The sequence below is a fragment of the Chlamydomonas reinhardtii genome, chromosome 6, assembly GCF_000002595.2.
Source record: "Chlamydomonas reinhardtii strain CC-503 cw92 mt+ chromosome 6, whole genome shotgun sequence".
NCBI classification, from domain to species: Eukaryota; Viridiplantae; Chlorophyta; class Chlorophyceae; order Chlamydomonadales; family Chlamydomonadaceae; genus Chlamydomonas; species Chlamydomonas reinhardtii.
The window spans coordinates 4919165-4937377 of record NC_057009.1 but is presented as its reverse complement, the minus strand read 5'-3'; the positions used below and the strand labels follow the sequence as shown (position 1 = coordinate 4937377).

The 18213-nt window shown below is 63.6% G+C and overlaps 4 protein-coding genes across 4 annotated transcripts; 3 read left to right on the top strand and 1 right to left on the bottom strand.

The window, feature by feature from the left end:
* Positions 1-60: 60 nt before the first annotated feature.
* On the top strand, positions 61-3946 carry CHLRE_06g279550v5 (uncharacterized protein). The gene is made up of 9 exons (XM_043063236.1): positions 61-368; positions 545-899; positions 1124-1211; positions 1382-1648; positions 1868-2006; positions 2115-2309; positions 2480-2756; positions 2904-3196; positions 3399-3946. The coding sequence occupies exons 1-9, from the start codon at positions 203-205 to the stop codon at positions 3593-3595; spliced, it is 1977 nt and encodes a 658-aa protein (XP_042923942.1). The 5' UTR covers positions 61-202; the 3' UTR covers positions 3596-3946.
* A 21-nt stretch (positions 3947-3967) lies between these two features.
* Positions 3968-8010, bottom strand: CHLRE_06g279500v5 (uncharacterized protein). Its single transcript, XM_001695252.2, has 6 exons — positions 7693-8010; positions 7526-7592; positions 6419-6532; positions 6010-6196; positions 5667-5823; positions 3968-5517 (listed from the first exon to the last, which is right to left on the bottom strand). Exons 1-6 carry the CDS (start codon positions 7890-7892, stop codon positions 5334-5336), a joined length of 909 nt encoding a protein of 302 aa, XP_001695304.1. The 5' UTR covers positions 7893-8010; the 3' UTR covers positions 3968-5333.
* A 91-nt stretch (positions 8011-8101) lies between these two features.
* Positions 8102-13026, top strand: CHLRE_06g279474v5 (uncharacterized protein). Its single transcript, XM_043063235.1, has 12 exons — positions 8102-8250; positions 8487-8640; positions 8793-8890; positions 9092-9244; positions 9448-9546; positions 9748-9825; positions 9928-10062; positions 10243-10394; positions 10540-10666; positions 10780-11171; positions 11303-11381; positions 11515-13026. Exons 1-12 carry the CDS (start codon positions 8194-8196, stop codon positions 12763-12765), a joined length of 2775 nt encoding a protein of 924 aa, XP_042923941.1. The 5' UTR covers positions 8102-8193; the 3' UTR covers positions 12766-13026.
* Positions 13027-14206: 1180 nt separating this feature from the next.
* Positions 14207-18202, top strand: CHLRE_06g279450v5 (uncharacterized protein). Its single transcript, XM_043063234.1, has 5 exons — positions 14207-14428; positions 15478-16217; positions 16403-16502; positions 16646-16730; positions 16970-18202. The coding sequence occupies exons 2-5, from the start codon at positions 15628-15630 to the stop codon at positions 17590-17592; spliced, it is 1398 nt and encodes a 465-aa protein (XP_042923940.1). The 5' UTR covers positions 14207-14428; positions 15478-15627; the 3' UTR covers positions 17593-18202.
* Positions 18203-18213: the final 11 nt, after the last annotated feature.

Sequence of the window (18213 nt, the reverse complement as noted above, 5' to 3'; positions counted from 1 at the left end):
ACTCCGGCTTCCCAGTGATTGCTTGGTGTATGCATCATAAACTCAACAATCGGCCTGCCTGGAATGCGTCGCTTGATTAATGGGCGCAACAAAACGATGAAATCATACATAGCGCCGCTGGGAAGGGCCCCAGAGATTGCTGTGCGGCACTGCGCTTGATTGAAACGCCACTGGCTACGCAGCTTGCCTCTGGACATATAAAATGCTTGGAGTTGTGATTAGATGCATTCAGTCAACCAGCAGTCGCGAGGTGGCGGCACCGCTGGTGCAGGTCGCTTGGGCAGCGTTGGGCTGGCGGGCGCACGGACGACGCCAGCGTGGCTACGGTGCACCCTGCGAGCGCGCCGCATCCGGGACCTCGCTCAAAGGTTAGCTTTAAAAACCTCAAGCTGATATCTGCCATCAGCAAGCACAGCGGGGCCTCATGCCTTGCGTCCGGGGCAGGCGTGAAGGGACCAAGCGCGGCCCACCTCGCGGCGGCCCTGCGACGCTGCGCGTACCTCCTCATGCGTGCCCTGCCACCGCCTCGCTCCTGCCTGCACAGCCCTGCTGGACCGGGGCGTGCCGGTGTCTGTGCTGGAGTTTGAGATCTCGGCGGCGGAGGCGGTGCGCCGCTTCAACGACTACCAGCGCACCGCCTGCATGGGTCTGCACGCACACAGCCTGCTGGACAGCAAGGCCATCGCCAACGGAGCCGCCGCCAGTGCCACAGCGCGCAACAGCGGCGGCAGCGGTAGCAGTGTTAGTGGTGGCAGCAGTACCGGTGGAGCAAGCGCCACCGCATCAAAAGGATCCAGCGATGGCAAAAGCAGCATTGCGCCGGCGTACCTGCCGTTCTGGGTGTTTGATGCGGAGTTCAGTGCGGAGGCGCGCGCGTGCCTGGGCTATCGAGATGAGAAGTAAGTTGCGGACAGAGGGGCAGGGGATGAGCTTTATACTGTGATACTGTGGATCGGAAGTGCTGGGAAAAGTGTGAGGGTGCAGGCGCCATGCACACGGCAAACTGGTGGTGATTGGCCTGCAGCATCGCCTGCAGGTGTGTTACAATCGGCCACCCGTGGCAGGCTTTCAGCGGGCCACCCGTGTAGTTGCTGTCATGCTAACGCTTGCTGCTCGCCTGCAGGACCAAGGAGTTGGTGTGGAAGGACATGAGCGAGCCCATGCAGCTCAGCAGCCGGGCGACAGCCACCGGTGACATTGAGGCCATGCAGGTGCGGCAGCTAGCATGCTCTCCTCACACCCTTGTAATAGGCATGTGGTGACGTGTCTGAGACAGTCACGACTACTGCGCGCAACGACCTGTATTGGCATTTTAGCTGTGACATACTGGGGACGCGCGCGTAGGGGTGCATACTCAGACCTCACGCCGTTGCCTTTGCAGGTCTATGCATCTTATGAGCACGTGCGTGATGTGGGCAGCGGTGCGACGGGTGCCGGATTGCCGGCCCGGGCGCGGCCGCTAACGGCGACGGAGGCGGAGGCAGGCGCGGTGGGCGGCGTGCCGCTGACGGAGCCGGCCATGCGGCAGGGGCTTGCCTGGGCGCTGGCTGTGCGGGCGGTGACATCGGAGCAGGTGGTGGAGGCGGAGGCGCGCATCAAGGCCGCCACCAGGGCTACTGATCTTAAGGAGATCCACGTGGCGCTGCAGGTGGGGGGAGGAGGGAAGGGGTTGGAGGAGCGGAGCGGTGTACTTTGTTTCTATCCTTCAAGAAGTTGAGGGCCGGATAGCGGGGCGGACGGCCGGCCGAAAGAATCTGCTAGCTATGCCGGCGCACGGTCTGAGCCGTTAACGCCTTTGGAACATCTGCAGCGCACTCGCCCCCATGCCCCTCATTCTCTGCTCTTCCAACACGCACTGCCGGCGCAGCTGCACAGCCGCTCCGCCCGGCTGGTGTACCTGCCCGCCTACATCGCCGTGTATGTGTACGGCACCCGCTACAAGCAGGGCACCAGCGGCGTCATCCTGCCGCAGGTGTTCACAGTGGCCATCGGCGGCACACGGTCAGGTGCGCACGTCCAAAGGCAATGTGCAACATATCGTCATCACTGCCTTTAGCTTGGTTGTGTGGGCAGGGCACTCCCCAATTGCGTATACATGCTCTGCAACGCCGCAGGCCGAGTGCAGGCGCCGCACCACGTGTCTCCCACCAAGGCCTCGCTGAGCACGGGCGGCCTGGTAGGCGGTCTGGGGCTCATGGCGGGCGACTTCACCAGTTGGCTGCCGCCGCTGCTGGGGCTGGAGCCGCTGCTTCCCCAGCTGGGCGCGGTGGAGGCCATCACGCTGGCGGCGCTGGCGGCCAGCGGTGCAGGTGTGCGGGCACAGGGTGTGGACGGTGGACTCAGGCGTTGTGGAATGCTGCCGCCCGGGTCCCTGGGCCTGGATCCCAGCCGGCTGCTGTAGCTCCATGCGCAAGGCCCCGCACCCATCGCCCCCTGCCGCTGCTGCCGCGTGTCCTCCTGCTCCCGATTCCCCATGCAGGCATGTGGGCGCACCAGCGGCCCGCCAGCCAGCGCAGCCGCCACGTGGCCAAGCAGGTGCGCGCCGACTACGACTTCTACAAGCAGTACGACCGCCACGAGACGTTCGGCAGCGGCGCGGGCGTGAACGCGGGCGCGGGCGCCAAGGACCCGGACAAGGCGGCGCGGGGCAGCGGCGGCAACGAGGAGTACATGCTATGGCTGTGGTCGGACGCGGACTGGCGGCGCTGGGAGCATGACGAGCCCTGGAACTGGGACGAGGAGGAGCGTCGCAAGTGGTGGGTACTGCGTGAGGAGCACGTTGCGTGAGAGGTTGCTAGGGTGTCGTGTGGCCGAGTGTTGAGGAGGGGGTCGGGTCTGGCTCGCGCTGTGCGTGTGCAACCGCCCAGGAACGGACGCTAACGCGGTGTTGCCGCTGTGAACAGGGCGGAGCAGCTTTGGCGCAAGCAGGCGATGCGGCGGCTGGAGCGCCAGCGCTACGTGGCCAAGATGGAGGCGGAGGCAGCGCGGCGGGCCGCGGAGGAGGAGGCGGAGGAGCGGCGGGAGCGCATGTACGGCAGCAGCGCGCGCTTCACCCACCACCGGCCACGGGACCACGGCCGCGGCGCCGGCGGCGTGGATGACGGAGAGGAGGGCGTGGGCTACAGCAGCGGCGGGCGTCGGCGCGGGCGCTCCGACTTCCTGGGCTATTACCGCGTGCTGGGGCTGCAGGACGCAGGTGCGGGTGCTGGAAAAGCAGCAGCAGGGTGGGGCAGCAAGCTAAGACAGCAGGTTGGGGCAGCAGGACAACAACGGAAGCTTTGTACTGGACTTGACTGTGCGTTGTAGCGCGTGGTTTGCTCTTATGCTGCCGCCAGTAAGCCATTCTTTGGGCCCCTGACACGCCGCATCCACGCAACTGCTCTGCCGCCTGCCCGCAGAGGCTGTGTCGTCCGACGACATCAAGCAGGCCTTCAAGCAGCAGGCGCTGCTGCTGCACCCCGACAAGCACGTGGGCGCGGAGGACGAGGCGCAGCGCAAGGTGCTGGTGCAGTTTCAGAAGCTGCAGATTGCGTACGACACGCTGAAGGACGCGGAGAAGCGGCGGCTGTACGACCGGGGGCAGTTCGTGGAGTAGCGAGGGGCAGGGGCGAGGGTACGGTACTTCAGGGGTTATGGTTGTGGTTGAGCACCGTACAAGCTACACGAGAACCGACGCCGTGTAGGCGTATTTACGTGTGGTGAAGGGAGAGCCAGGACGTAAGGCGCAAATGTGGGCCTGGGGACGTTCTGTTGAGGTGGCGGTGGGGGCATCAGGTTTCATGGTACTGCAGCCGCTGATCTTGTAGGTCCCTCATGCTCGCGAACTCTGACTGGGATGGTTCCAGTAAAGCAGCAAGAGTGCGGCAATTCGTGGAAGACCTTGCGGCTGGGCCTTGCCTGGCGGGACTGCAATGGCATCCGTGTAGCAACCGCCTAAACATGTGATCCGCCGCGGCACGTGCAGGTTCAGTGCTTCACTTTACAGTGTCTTGCTCATGCTCAACGAGATGAGGGGTGTTACGCGGCGGTGGGGCTTTGGCGGGCTTCGGCTTGGCTTCGACTCATGCGCGTAACGCTATGAAGGTCGGCAGTCAACCAGGGGGTGGGTGTTTCTCTCTGGGCCGGAGACGGTCCCTCGCGGCGTGGGTACGGTGTGCCCCCGCTTGTCGGACTGTCCCTTCACTTGTAATTCGCATCCTTGCTCATCATGGCGTACCACCTCTCTTTCGGCTGATTTGCTGGGTTGCGACAAACCTGAAGTTTCACGACACAACGCCAAATAAAGACGGCGCACCTGACAATGCGCTGTCCTTGTGTTGGTCAGTAACAGCCTTCCCACAGCCGAATTGTTTATGCAACACGTTGTAGCCGTCGTCGCTTCGCCATGCTTCTGCTCTCATTTCTCCTGACACGCCGCACTTCGTGCCACACTGCCACAGCCACAACTGAATGTTCAGGTTCATACAACCTCCGGGAGCAAGCAGCCCCATGCACTTGTGGGGGAATGGACAACTGCTGCTGCACATAAAACTCCGGAACGTTCGCATAACTCTCACCACAGTGCCAACTGCCAAAGGGCGGTCAAGTTATGATTTGGCGGTCCCAGACGGTAGTAACACCACAGCATATATCAAAGCCGCATGTCACCGGTTTGAAACATATACGGCCACGCCTCCCTCGTCTCAGGCTTAAGCTGCCGTAGCCACATAAGCTGCCCATACTTGTAAAGACACTTCATGTTAGATTCCTGCGGGCAAGTTCCTGCTGCCATTCGCAAACTAAACAACAGCTCCTGCTCACCACCCCTACTCGCAATCTTCGTATCGCTCACTTCTGTCTCCTGCGGCATCGCTTCGGACACCACACAGCCGTTTCAATCTGAACTCCTGAGGCCACCGCACTTGCCTAGGGCCCCACCTTGCTGCTCATGCACATCCATATCTGGCCCAGATCTCTGGTGTTGGTGGGTTCTATTACTGTACCGCACTTCGCCAGTTGTGCTTTGCAACATCGCCGTATACACAGGAGCGTACCGCATATCGTATCTAGGACCGCAACGAATAAGCCCGCAACAACATACTGACTCCTCGACTCACGATGTTTTGATATACTGCGCGCTTGCTGAGTCTGGCATACATACGCACACACATCCTCACCACCAGCTTTGATGACGCCATCCATGCAAACTCAAACCTGGTAGCCGTTTGCATGGCTTACGTGGACACACCCGCACCCGGCCACAGCTGCTTAGCCTGTCGAGTCACCCTACCGCAGGCCCAGTCAATGCCCGCTGCTGCCGCTAACTCCGCCTCGCCCGGTCGATCAGGGCTTGCTCAGAAGGGGTCAATGCGGGGGTCGTGCTCCGTGGCGAGCTGCTTGCCGGTGCAGAGGCAGGAGGTGCACATGACCTTGGAGCTGCCGGCGCAGTAGGGGCAGGCCTCCTTGGTGTCTGGGTCCAGGCCTGAGCCCACGCAGTGGCCGCAGCTCAGGTAGCCCGTGCCCTCACAGTAGAAGCACCTGCGCAGCCACACAGATGGCGCATCGTGGCGGGGCGGATTACGAGGACAAGGCTACCACAGAAGTTTTCAATGCGCGTGTGTGCGATGAGCCCCTCCTTTCGCGGCCCACCCCTCAACGCCGTGCCGCCCTGTTCCGCTTAGCCTCACCTGTTCTTCTGCTGCTTCTCCACGCCGTTAACCTCCACCACCAGCAGCGCGCTCAGCACGCCCACCGCGCCGCCGCAGAAGGACGCCACGATGGGATCCACCTGCGCCAGCTGACGCGGCAGGTGCATGGACTGCACGAATTCCAGGTAGGTGGTGCCTGGTGGGTGGGCACACAGGCCAAGGAAGGAGGAAGGGAAGGAGGTCGGGATCGCGTGGTTTCATTAAGGCCTTCAGGGCAGCGTAGTGCCCCATCCCAGCATACGTCCGCAACACGGCCTGCACCTGCCTCGACCCGCACCCCAAATCCCGTGGCGCCCTCGCACAGCTCCGCTCTGCCGCTCACCTCCAAAGCCCAGCCGGACTTCCAGGATGGGCGCCACCAGCGCGCCGAAGGCAATGATGCCGCCCACCAGCCCCGCGTAGGCGGTGTAGTAGGTGTTCAGCGTCTTCTGGCTCAGCGGCGGCATGAGCGGCAGAGCCGACACGTACTTCTCCTGCTCCTGTTCCTGCTCCTTGGTGGCATCACCGCCCTGCAGAGCACACAAGACAGTTCATTCAGCAGTTTGATGTGAGTTGAACGGCCGGGTGGGCCGGCCACCATACCCAGCACTGCGGTCTTGTGCCGGCCCCCCATACCTGGCTCCGGCACCACCTGCGCCCAGCGACGCGCCGCAGCCCTGCCCCCTGCCTCTGGCTCGCAGCGCCACCCGGCCCAAGCCCTCTGCTGTCATTAGTCCTTCCCAGCGGCTTACCTTGAGGCGCTGCTGGATGCGCAGCCGGCGCACCTCCTCCATCAGCAGGAAGATCTTGTTGCGCCGCGACTGGATGTTGGTGGAGATTTCGTTCAGCTGCATGTTCGCGAAGTCCTGTGGTGGCGGGATTGGGAGAGACGAGAGCGGGCCGTACGGGTTGGTCTGGATTCTGGAGCCGACGCACAGCGTCCCACGATGGACCCGCCGCCGTGGATTCAGGGTCGCAGGATGTGTCTGACATTGACCACGACCCTGATCCTCGCTGACATGACAACAAGAAGTGGGGCACGTGCGTATTCCGGGGCCTCAGCTGCCGCATGTTCCTTGACTACCACCCTTCCCCCTGGCGGCCTGTCCTGCGTGTGCAGCGGCGTTCTGCTGCTGCACCGACACAGGCTACGGCGCCTCGCCTGCTGTCAGCGCGCAAGGCCGCCCCAGCCCCATTCGGCCGGGACCAGGTGCTGCCAGGCCCACCAGCTTCAGCTTCGCCTGTCGCAGCTCTCACGATAGCTGCTGGTGCTTTTGCTGGAGCCTCCTGCACCTATGTGCAATAGAGCTGCCGGTGCTGGTGCTGGTGCTGGTGCTGGTGCTGCTGCTGCTGCGGCAGCGGCGGCGGATGTATGGCTCCGTGGCTGATGCCCCAAACGTTTGAGTAGCGATGCCGTCTGTGTGCGTGCAACAGCTGACCGCAAATGTTCGTGCCGCAGCTGCTGTAGTGCCACTGGCTGAGCCTGTGGACGCGCCTGAGGTGACCCGGATGTGGGTCGGGGCCATCAACCCGCTCCAGAGCCGTTTGCAGCCATACCACTCACTGCCGTGTACCACAGCTCAAACTCACTGCTTTGACAGGTAAGCCGTGCCCTCCACCTTGCGGCATGCCCCGTGTGCAACACCCATACTGTCCAGTCGTGTCCTAGCTTCCTTCTCGAGCGACGCCCGTGGCGCGCGCGCAACCCTAGCCCCACCTGGCACACCAAGTCGTGGTTCTGCGCCCCATATCGCTCTCAACACCGCTGTCAGCGCGGCTCGCAAAGTAACGGGTGCGACGGCCGAGTGGAGCGTGCCAACTAAGGCCCAACTCCGCGCAAACGGTCGAACCCAGCGCACCTTGACGGTCTCGCTGTTTTCAATGATGCAGAAATTCTCTGCATCGCCCACCAGGCTGTTGGTGGCACTGCAGTTACCGGCACAAGTGGACGTGACGCCTAAACTTGCTAGCGGGTTTGGCCGACCGAGCGTGGTTGCGTCCGCATCACCAGACTTGCCATGCTTACCCATTAATAACATTCGGGTTCGCCGCGGACGCGGACGACGGCAGCTCCGAGGACGCTGCGTTCAGGTGCACGCGGCGACGAGCGAGCAGGTCCGCGTTGCACGCCGCGAAGCGAGCTGGCACTGCTGCTTTTGCATTTTGCACAGACACTAGCTGCTGCCGGCACACGCAACTCGGGTTGCACGCGGGGAGCGGCGACATCGTGAATTTCTTCTAGCGTCAGCACGTCCTGAACAGGGTCGGCGCGACGTGCTTTAAGTTGTGCAGCGCTTAACAGCTTCTCAATAATCTACACCCTGCCAGCTCGCGCGTGCGGTCCATCGACTCCAAAACAATTGCACCGAATGGGGCGACCAGAATGGGGCAGTAGAGTCCATAAAGTTTCGAGCCTGCAATAACAGTAAGATGCAGAAGTCCTTAAGATGACGTAAGGGTCATAATTGAACGCTTGAGTGCTGTGCTGGGGATTTGCGCGCGACTTTTCGCAAACAGCGCCTGAAGAATGAGCGGCCCGGCGTCAGCGGATGAGTTGGCGGCCGTGCTGGAGCAGGTGGTGCAGGTAAGTTGGTCGGGGGGCCAAGTACCGAGGTCCTCCGTTCCCCCCGTCTGTTCCCCCCAACTGCCTCCGCCCCGGGGACCACCACAGAACCTGCACGCCATGGGCCTGGCTGCTTGCAACATGGCATACAATGTAGACCTTGCGCTGATCTGCCGTCGCCACCGTACCGAAAGCGGCGGTGGCGCCCTTGTTGCTGATCAAACCGCGCTTGGTCGTTGTGTTGGCCCGCCCCCAAGGCCACGTCGCCAACTGTGGACGCCTACCGCATGCGCACCCGCCTCATCGACAGCATCCAGGGGGCGTTGAAGCACCGCATAGGCGTGCAAGATCTGCACGTGCAGCCGTACGGCTCGTTTGTGAGCCAGCAGTACAACGCCGGCTCGGACCTGGGTGAGAAGGAAGAGTCGAGGCCAGCTGCTGCTCGTAGCCATTTTGCCCCGCTTGACAGTGCAAACCGGCGGCCGCTGTGTGTGGAGTGTGTGTTGGAGGGAGATTAGGCGCTCCTTCAATGCTGTGCCCCTGATTGCTGCTCCCACACTCAGACCTGGCCCTGTGCGGCTACATCCCGGCCGCCAAGCTCAAGCCGGCGGCCCTGGCTGAGATCTACAGGGGCGAGCCGGAGGAGGAGCTGGTGCCGCTGGTGCGTGTGTGACTCGGGATTTGGGAGCCACATAACGAGAATCCAACCGCCGGATGGCTGAGTTGCACTGTAGGCATGCCTGGGGTGGGGGGTGCCGGTCGTGTGTACCCCCGTAGACTGTGTAACCGGGGACGCCTAGGGCAACACCATGTGGTTGATTTTGCTGAATGCCTGCGCGCTCCGTGCGCGCTCTGCCTGCAGCACAAGCTGGACAAGCGCACCAAGGCCAACCTGCTGCGGGACGCCGGCTACCGGCTGGCGGGCTCGGGCGTGGCGTCGCGCGACAGCATGGAGTTCGTGCTGCACGCGCGAGTGCCCATCGTCAAGTTCGCGGATCGGGCCACCGGCATCGAGGTGTGCACCGCGACCACGAGGCTCCGGAGCTGGGGGCGGGGTTTTGCCTTGACTGTATTGTAAGGGGGCTGGTGCCTGATGATGTGGCCTGGTGCTGGGGCCTCCGCGCCAAGTGAGGCCCGCCTTGCATCGTGTGAGGCACAGGCCACGTGAAACCTGAGCACCGCTTTAAAGCTTTTAACGCGGGGACGCCTCGCTGCCAGGTGGACCTGTGCCTGGGCAATGCGGCCACGTCGTTCAAGGCATGGAGCGTGGCACGGGTGGCGGAGATCAACCCCGCGTTCGGCCGGCTGTACAAAGTGGTGCGTGCCGGGGCTGCGTCAGCAGTGCACAAAGCGGGCTACGCTGGACTTGATGATGCGCCTGGCTCACATGCCCGTGCCTCGTTTCCAGGCCAGAAGAACACACTACTGTCATCAAGTTGTTGCTGGTGTTGCATTCTTCATCACTGGCCAACATGCCTGCCGTAACTGCCGTGTCTTTGCCGTTTCTTGTGATTGCAGGTCAAGCTGTGGGCCAAGGCGCACGGCATTAACGACGGCGCCTCGCACATGTTTAACAGCTGGTGCCTGACTCTCGTGGTAAGCTGGCCTGCAAATCCTACCCCATGCATTTGAGATGACAGGATATTCTAGCGGCCTTACTCACCCATGCGCTGATTCCCCAATGCCTGGGTCGCGCAGGTGATGTACTTCCTGCAGCAATACCCCAGCCGCGAGCAGGCGCTGCTGCCGCCGCTGTGCGAGCTGCTGTATGAGAAGCGGCCGGCGGAGGACTCGCCCAGGCTGATGCAGAAGGGCGCCGAGCTGCCGCCGGAGGTGGGCGGACAGGGCCGGGGGCGGGTATTACTGGCGCGCAGCGAGGATTAGCCGATTCAAAAGGCATTTGAAGTGATGATACGGAGGTGGGAAGTGCAGTGCAAGGCATCATCTACTGCAGTATGTCTTGTGTCAGACACCTAGCGCACGACGCAACGACGTGTGGACACCAATGTACAGGTGCTCAAGGTGATGGAGCAGCGCGCGTCGCAGGCCGCCAAGGTGTACGGCGCGCGGCCGTGCCCGCCGCTGCTGGAGCTGTTCCGCGACTTCGTGCAGCAGTGCGGCCGCAACCTGCGTGGACTGCTGGCGGCGCAGGAGTCGTTTCGGAGGTGGGAGGGAGGGACATGTGGCGGGACAGCCTGCGGCGCATGAGCGCCAAGGGTTCGACTGAGCACATGCCGTTTACGCCTTGCCCTCCTGGCTGGTGAGCTTTTGCAGTGAGATTCACGTTCTCTTGTCCGTGTACTCGCACAGGGGTACGCGCATCTCTGCTTTCTACGGGCAACTGCTGCACTCGCGGCCGTACGCGTCCCAATACGTGCTGTGCGTGGAGGACCCTTACGACGACAATGACAACACCGCACGCACCTTCGGAACCTGGGTAAGGCCGCTCGTCGGGCCATCTTTACGTTTGCAACCCTAGCTGTGTCGCGCGTGTAGCACTTTAAGGCAGCACGGTGTCCTGCCTAACTGCGTTCATCTGGTGCACGACAGGATGGGCACCCGGGGACAATCCACTACGTGACCTCGGTGTTCGAGCGCACCGCGCGGCGCCTCAACAGCATCCTTGGAGCCAGCAGCGCTCCCTCCACCTCGACAGCTTCCAGCTCAGCCGCGTCAGACGCCTGGGAGGCCGAGTCTAACGCATCCAGCTCCAACGCCTCCAGCAGCACAGGCACGGCTGCGGCCGGGAAGGTACCGCCGCAGCCTCCCTCTCTGGCGTCCACGCTGGTGTTCCTGTTCGGGCCCCAGCTGGTCAACAAGCTGCCTGACCTTAGCCGGCGGCTGCTGGGGCCGCAGCTGCACGCCTGGGCTGTGTCACAGCAGGGCCGGGTGCCTGCAGGCGAGCTGCACACGCAGCTGCTCAAGGCGCTGGGCGCGGGCGAGTGAGTTGGCCATGTGCTGTGTGTGGCAACTGTGGTAGTTGTCCTGCAAAGCTAGGACGGTCGCATCCTGGCGCAGAATTGGCATTGCGCTTAAGCTCTGCGCCCCCGCCCCCAAATGCTTCACGTTTCAGGGAATTCATGTGCTTCGAGTCGTTCAAGCGGCGGCACAACATCCGCGTGCTGAACGAAGTCAAGTACACCACCGCAGAGGTGGGTTGGGACGAGAGCAATGGCAGCTCTTTGGCGATTCGGGACGCGACCGAAGTAGTTCAGTGGACAAAGGTATGGTGCTGACACGCGTGCGGTCAATGCTTGCAACGCCGCTATTGTACATAACTTGCAGGAGAAGGCGGCGGCTGCTCTGGCAGCGGCAGCCAAGCGCGAGGCCAAAAGGGCCAAGGACGCGGCCAAGCGCGCCGTCAAGAACCAGCGCAAGGAGCGCGAGGCAGCCGCCGTGGCGGCTAGCACTGCGCCAGCCCCTGCCTCCACGGCGGCCCACGCAGCTGCTGCCGAGGCCGCGGGCGCGCCGCGGTCGGGGGCAGCGGCGGCCGGACATGCAGCGGAAGTGTCGGCCGCCGCAGCTGTGGCTGCAGCGGAGGCGGCAGCGGCGTCACGGCCCCCGCGGCCCAACTCCCGCATTGCGCCGGACGCCCGCAACCTCTTGAACCGCGTGGTGGCGTCCACGCTGCATGCTGGAGGTGCAGGAGCCGCAGCCGGGGCCGTGCAGGGCCGGCGCTCTTTGGACGGGCATCCGGGGCCACTGTCGCCGTCGGCGGTGTCAGCCAGCACTGCATCGGCAGACGCGCTGGCAGCGGCGGGCCGGGAAGCGCATCACGCGGCGGAGCCGGCCCAGTCGAATCAGCCGTATGGGCATCGCAACCAGAACCACCGGGAGCGAACGCGGCCAGCGCATCCAATGAACGCAGATCGCGCCGGTGAGACGCCGGCCATCAGCGCGGATGTAAGCTCCAGCAGCCATCACCAGGACATCGGCCCCGCAGCTGCGGGCGATCCGCGCCAGCCCGGCAACCGCCGGCAGCAACAGCAAAGCGGCGCTAGCCGCCAGCCGGATGGGTCGCGGCGGGGACCCCGGGCTGTGGGTGGACGCGGGGGCAGCAATGACCGTGGGGGCGGTGACGACGGGGGCGGGAGCAGCGCCCCCGATATGGCGGCAGTGCAGGCGGCCATGCAGGGCCTGCAGGTCTCGAGAGCAAGAGCCAGTGGCGGGGACGCGGGGGCGGCAGGCCCCAGCACCAGCGCGGCTGCAGCCGGTATTGTGGACGACGGAGCGGCTGCAGAAGGAGCGGCGGGGCGGGGCCGGCACGGCGGCGGCCGGAGCGGTAGGCCCGCGTCACGGCAGCAGGGCAGGGAAGGGTCTGGGCGGCAGAGGATGGACGGCGGCGGTGGCGAACAGCAGGGAGGTGGTGGTGAAGGAGGGGCTGGAGCAGAGGCTGCGTCGGCAGCGCCGTCCAGTCGGTCTGGCGCACCGTACTTCGTGGGCCCTCGCGGGAAAAGCGGGCGGAAATACAGGCCCGCATCAGGAGCAGCGCCCGTCACGGCCGCTGCGGCGGCCGCCGCGCAAGTGCTGTCGTAATGTGCGCAGAGCCATGCGGCGCTTACTGCAGACTATGCATTCAGAGGCGAGCTGCCATGGCAAGTGCCGATGGGGTAGACAGGATGATGCTGTCAGATGGGGGTCGACCGGCGTATGTTTAATTCTGATCCAATCTGCCTGGAGCGCGGCGTGTCGTGACTTGTACGCCCAGGCCCGTGTGTACACGGAACTCGCTTTAATGCCTGTGCCACTTCTTCGTCAACTTTGGCCTTCAAAGCACATGTGTAACAGATTCCGTACCTTGCAACACGCGATTCGGCAGCGCATTCGCGGCGAGGATCTTGGGCGCGCAGGTGCCGAGCCTTCTTGGCGCGTTGCGTCAGTTCCAAGCATGCGGACCTCCGCTGTCATTTATGTGGCACCGGCGTGGCGCCGCGCCCACGCGCCACCGGGTGTTTCGCACGCCGAAAGCGCCGCAGTATGGGGGTCGCCCCTCCGGCCGGGCCGCGTTAACAATCCAGCGCAGTATGCTCCAGCGGGTGCCCCAACGGCTGCGAGCAGCAGCTGTTGCGGGGCGGCCACAGCGTGCAAAGCCGTGCAACACAGCCAACCGTTCCAGCCGTGATGCTGATGCAGTGCTGCCCAAGCCGGAGGGCGAGGAGCTTTCCATGCAGGTGGGGGAGGGAGTACTGGGCAGGGGGAATGGTTTATTCCAAGCCCAACTCAACCAATGGGCGAGGCGAAATCGAGATATCAACACACTGAATGGACAGCCGAACAGTGTTAGAGTTCACAAGAGGCAGGATGCTCAAATACCCCTGGAAGTGTGCGTGCCAGTACGATGTCATCAACAGGCACGCTACAGTGATTCCAGACCGCAGCAACCCGCCACGCTTCACACTTCGTCCTTTACCGCACCGCAGGGGGCATACAACTGCGGGCGCTCATGTTTCGGCTGCGGTGAGTCATATGCCACCTGCCCTTCTGCAAGCATGCATGCCTTTCGTCCCTCCCGTTGCCGTCAGGACTGCTTGAATCAGTCGTGCGGCATGCTATTGAGTGCATGCGCGTGAGCGCTTTTAACGGTCGCAGCAGGGGAGAAGCCGATGAATCTTCAAATACAAAAGAGTGAAGCTGGCACTGGCGCGCTTCATGCTTCTTAGCAATTACGAGAAGGCGCCAGCGCTGCCAGGTGCGATGTACACGCTTACTACCCGTGTGCGCGCCCGGTGCGACTAGGGAGGCCGGGAACTCCCATTCCATCAGGCCACGAACGATTTTGGCGGCGGAAACTTTCTAACTGATACCTTACAAAAGAAGCAGTAGGCCGGTGGTGTGCCGCGGGGCTGAGACGCTGGAGGAAAGTGGATTTGGGGACGGGGCAACCCTTGCTTGCATGGGGGCCCGCGATGGGGCCGCCGTACGGGCGCAATGGGGCTTTGCCCTCGCGGCCCTGGCCTTATAAGGGAGCTTGGCCACGTTAAATGCTGTTCTTGGATACATACGAGCAAGTCACACACTTTGCCTTCGTGCACAGACTCTCACTTGTTTAGGTTGTTCCCTGGGGTCCTTAGTTGGGGCTTGCAACTCGCCGTTGTGCTGCCAGTCTCCTTGCGTCCACTATGGCCGCGTCCAGTCGGCCGGTGTTTCCCGGCACTTGCTGTGTGACGGCTAGCTACCCGCGTCCAGTGCCTGTGTGCGGGTGAGGCTGCTGTCTGTGTGGGCTGATGCGCAAGCAATGCCTGGGTGGGCCGTAGCATGGAGCCGCAGATCGGTCCCTGGGGGCTAGCTGGGCTGGTTGCCCTACCTCTCACACGAGGACGCATGCAGCTGAGGTTGCGGGGCCTGTGAAACAGGCGTCGACGCTTGACCTTTGCGGCTACATCCCTAGTTTCCGCGCCCAGACGCATGCTCGCATGCGCCGGCTCCTTCAAGTGTTGAACCCTGGCGTGCCTTGGCTTGTCGACGTGTTTGCGCGTTCAGGTTGGGCTCTAGAAGCGATCACAGAACCAGAACCGATGTGCTTGACGAAGTGAAGCGAGTCCTGTTTCCCGATGACGACGATGGTTCAAGCGAGCGGGTTAGTCGTGTACCTGCATCTTTAACTTTCGGCCGGCCGAAAGCTAAACATGCATTTGCGCGGTCTCATACACGATTATCAAATGGGTCAGTAGGACGCGGTGCTCACGGTTTTAACCATTCGAATGGAGAAGGGCGACGACAGAAATCCTGGGGAACGGTGTACCGGGAATCTGCGGACTAGGTAGTTTTGTGGGGGCTGAGCCCTAAGGCCCCGGCCCTGGTTCAACCGTTCACCTGCCCCATGCATCGAAAGCTTGCCTTCTCCGCCTCCGCCTTCCCGTGTCTGGGCGCGGCGCGGGAGTGCAGGGCGCGGCAGGGCCTGAGGGGGGAGGAAGGGGAGGGCAGGGCGCGGCAAGGCAGGGCGCGGGAGGGCAGGCCAGGACAGGGCAGGGCGTAAGAGGGGCGTGCAGGGCGAGGTAGAGTCGCCGCAAATAAACCAACCTGGGCAGAGCTGCGTGCGTGCGTGGGGGGCGCATCGAGCGCCAGCATGGGCAGCCGAGTGGAAACCTAAGCACCCAGAACTCCATATGATTGCATTATTACAAGAGAGCCATATGCGCCTTCCAGAATGTGCGGATCGTGCACGCACTGCCAGCTCAAAACGTGCCTGTCGAACTAGCTATGACGCCCTGTCCGCCGGTGCCTTGCTTACTCCCTACCCCTTCACAGGCCGGCTCTCACGCTGCCGCCGCTGAGATTGTGTGCTGCGAGGTGACCACCCGCCACAGCTCGGGCGCAGCCCGTGTCGGCGCCGCCGCCACGGAGCCCACAGCCGCATGCAGCCCTGCACGCGCGGCTGCCTCCAGCAGCGCCGACCCCATGTCGCCTGCGGCGGTGCGCTTCATCAGCGACCAGGCCGTCGCCGCCGGCGCTGCGCCCTTCACAGCACCTGCCCGGCTCACGTCCACGCCTCCTCCGCCGGTGTCTGGTGCGGAGCTGGCGGCAGGGCTGCAGGCGGCCTTCCCCATCCTGGGCGCGACCTCGTCGTTGGCGACTGGTGCCGGTGCCGTCAAGGTCCTGGTGGGCGGCCACGTGGTGCACCGGGCCGGGTGGGTGGCGGGCGTCAGCACCGGGCTGCGCCAGCGCGAGGTGCAGCACGTGCCCTCTGCGTTCGTGGCGGAGCGGCACAGGCCGCTGGTCGCCCTGGCGCGCAAGAGCGTGACGGTGCGCTTCCCGCCTGCGGAGCTGCGTGCTGCGCTGTCGGACCCGAGCCCGGAGTGGTTCGCTGACATGCTGCGGCCCTGCGTGCGTGAGGCGGTCGTGTGCGGCGAGGTGATGCGCCGCTTCCGGTCCAGGCACGGCCAGGCGGCGCTGGAGCGCTGGTTCCCCGAGCAGTTTGGGTGGACCGTGGAGGTGGTGTCGGAAAAGGAGGCGGGCGTGAGCGGCTGCTTCCGCTTCGTCACGCACAGGTGCGTGCAACCGGCAGTTGCGGTCACCCGATATGCGCGTATGTTTCTGGTGAACGCCGGGGGCGACTGTGTGGGGTTGCATGCACTCACAGACACGCACATACGGTACCATCTCTATCCTGGCTGTCCTGCCTGGAGCAGTGATTCTTGCTTTCTGTGCGCTTCCCATCTTGCTTGCAACGCAGCGCGTGGCAGGCCAACGGCAACCTGGAGAGCTACATGACCAACCTGTTCGCGGACCGCGACCCTGAACGGTACGCCAAGACCGTCAAAGCACTCACACAGGTAGGTGGTGTTGCTGATGATGCTTGGTGGTGGGTTTGGTGGTGTGCGGCTCCAGCTGCTGATGCCGCCCTGCTGCCCGCAACCCCATCGATGCCTTCCCTGACCTTGCCCTTGCTTACGGATCTTGCCTCCGACTCCCGCAGTGGGCCCACGTGTGTGAGCTGCTGAGCGCCGCCGGCATCACGCTCGGAGACATGAAGCCGGGCAACCTGCTGGTGGACGAGGACGGTGAGTGCTGACTCGCTCCTTAGCGCGAGAACGGCCCAGCAAGCGCCAGCCATGCCTACTAGGGTTCTGTATTCATGCAACACCATACGGGTTGAACCGCGCGCGGGGTCCGATGGCTGTGTGCCCCTATCTACCGTATTTCCTAATTGCAAGCGCTGGGCGTGTCCGCCCCTAAACCACCGCGCGCCTCACGCTACATTCTCGGGCCCGCTCGCCGCCCGTGTGTGTTTCCTCCCCAGGCAACATCAAGCTCACGGACCTGGACGGTGCGGCTCTGCTGCCTGCGCACATCGTGATGGACGCACAGGAGGACGCCGAGGCGGCCGCGGTGGGGGGCGGCGGCGGGGCGGCGGCGGCAACCGCGAGCGCCGCGATGCGCGGGCTGGAGACGGCGGCTGTGTCCGAGTCTCCGTACATGATGACGACGGCGTTTGCGCCGCCTGAGATGTGGGTGGGCTGGGCGCGCTCTCGCATGAGCTACCCAGACGCGCTGGAGCAGCTTCTGGCGCGTGCTGAGTCGCGCAGCTGGGCGGGCGCGCTGCAGCTGCTTCAGCAGCTGGACGGCTGCGAGACGCGGCTTGAACAGCTGCAGCTGCTGTCCGACCTGGGCGGCCGCGACTGGATGTGCGCCGCCTCGCACACGTACCTGCTGGGCGCGGCCGTGTGCGACTGGTCCTGCGAGCAGCTGGGGCAGCTGGCGTGTGTGGCTGGTGGTGGCGGGCGGGCGCTGCAGTCGGACGTGGGCTTCCTGTCCGAGCTGCACGACGTGGCGGAGGGGCTCATGGCGCTGCGGCCGAACCAGCGGCCCAGCATGCAGCAGCTGCGCACACGACTGGCGCGACTGGCAGATGACTGGTGCTAGCAGCTGTCTACAGCAGTCGGGCAAGGCAGTAGGGGTGGAGAGGGGGTAGGGGGACAGAGGGCAGGACGAAAGCAGATAAAGTCACGTGCGTGCCTCAAAGCAGGGGAGGCGGCCTTACCTGGGGCTCGGGCAGGGCAGAATGGGAAATTGAAGACGTGGCTATGCGTCCTGCAACGCCGCCGGGTACACACGTGCTCGTGGACAATAATGAACCAACGGTATCCGCCAAGGTATCCGCATGCATGCGCTCCGCATGGGGTAGATGCTTGCTGGCGGATTGGTATCCCATGGCATTGACGTTCGACACATGATACAGGTACGTATGATTTGAAGATGGGGTGTGTTGCGCACACGCGCCAGCAAAGGCGACACTCCAAGGTTGGACGGCTCCAGAGATACTGGTATGGTGCTTGGCATGGTTAAGCGTAGTCTATGCTGCTGTGTAAGCAGCAGGACTGTACGTTCACAGGATGGGTAGGCGTTAGAACGGGCAGAGACGGGATGAACAACACGATGAACTTGCTTTCCTTGCATGATGCGTGCGTGTGGGGGGGCCCATGGGCGAAGGCAGGCAGGGTGTGCCCGTGTGGCGATGCCCATGAGGCAATTGAAGCCCTGCAT

What these genes read in the sequence shown, in the direction of transcription:
- CHLRE_06g279500v5 (XM_001695252.2), bottom strand. Translation starts at nt 7,892, where the DNA reads ATGTCGCCGCTCCCCGCGTGCAACCCGAGTTGCGTGTGCCGGCAGCAG. An exon ending in AAAACAGCGAGACCGTCAAG is followed by an intron (nt 6,533 to 7,525) that starts GTGCGCTGGGTT and finishes CCGCCACCACAG; the next exon opens with GACTTCGCGAACATGCAGCT. An exon ending in GAGAAGCAGCAGAAGAACAG is followed by an intron (nt 5,518 to 5,666) that starts GTGAGGCTAAGC and finishes GTGGCTGCGCAG; the next exon opens with GTGCTTCTACTGTGAGGGCA.
- CHLRE_06g279450v5 (XM_043063234.1), top strand. Translation starts at nt 15,628, where the DNA reads ATGTCGCCTGCGGCGGTGCGCTTCATCAGCGACCAGGCCGTCGCCGCC. An exon ending in TTCCGCTTCGTCACGCACAG is followed by an intron (nt 16,218 to 16,402) that starts GTGCGTGCAACC and finishes CTTGCAACGCAG; the next exon opens with CGCGTGGCAGGCCAACGGCA. An exon ending in CCGTCAAAGCACTCACACAG is followed by an intron (nt 16,503 to 16,645) that starts GTAGGTGGTGTT and finishes CGACTCCCGCAG; the next exon opens with TGGGCCCACGTGTGTGAGCT.
- CHLRE_06g279474v5 (XM_043063235.1), top strand. Translation starts at nt 8,194, where the DNA reads ATGAGCGGCCCGGCGTCAGCGGATGAGTTGGCGGCCGTGCTGGAGCAG. An exon ending in ATCGGGCCACCGGCATCGAG is followed by an intron (nt 9,245 to 9,447) that starts GTGTGCACCGCG and finishes CCTCGCTGCCAG; the next exon opens with GTGGACCTGTGCCTGGGCAA. An exon ending in AAGGCGCTGGGCGCGGGCGA is followed by an intron (nt 11,172 to 11,302) that starts GTGAGTTGGCCA and finishes TTCACGTTTCAG; the next exon opens with GGAATTCATGTGCTTCGAGT.
- CHLRE_06g279550v5 (XM_043063236.1), top strand. Translation starts at nt 203, where the DNA reads ATGCTTGGAGTTGTGATTAGATGCATTCAGTCAACCAGCAGTCGCGAG. An exon ending in GTGACATTGAGGCCATGCAG is followed by an intron (nt 1,212 to 1,381) that starts GTGCGGCAGCTA and finishes TTGCCTTTGCAG; the next exon opens with GTCTATGCATCTTATGAGCA. An exon ending in GCTGGCGGCCAGCGGTGCAG is followed by an intron (nt 2,310 to 2,479) that starts GTGTGCGGGCAC and finishes TTCCCCATGCAG; the next exon opens with GCATGTGGGCGCACCAGCGG.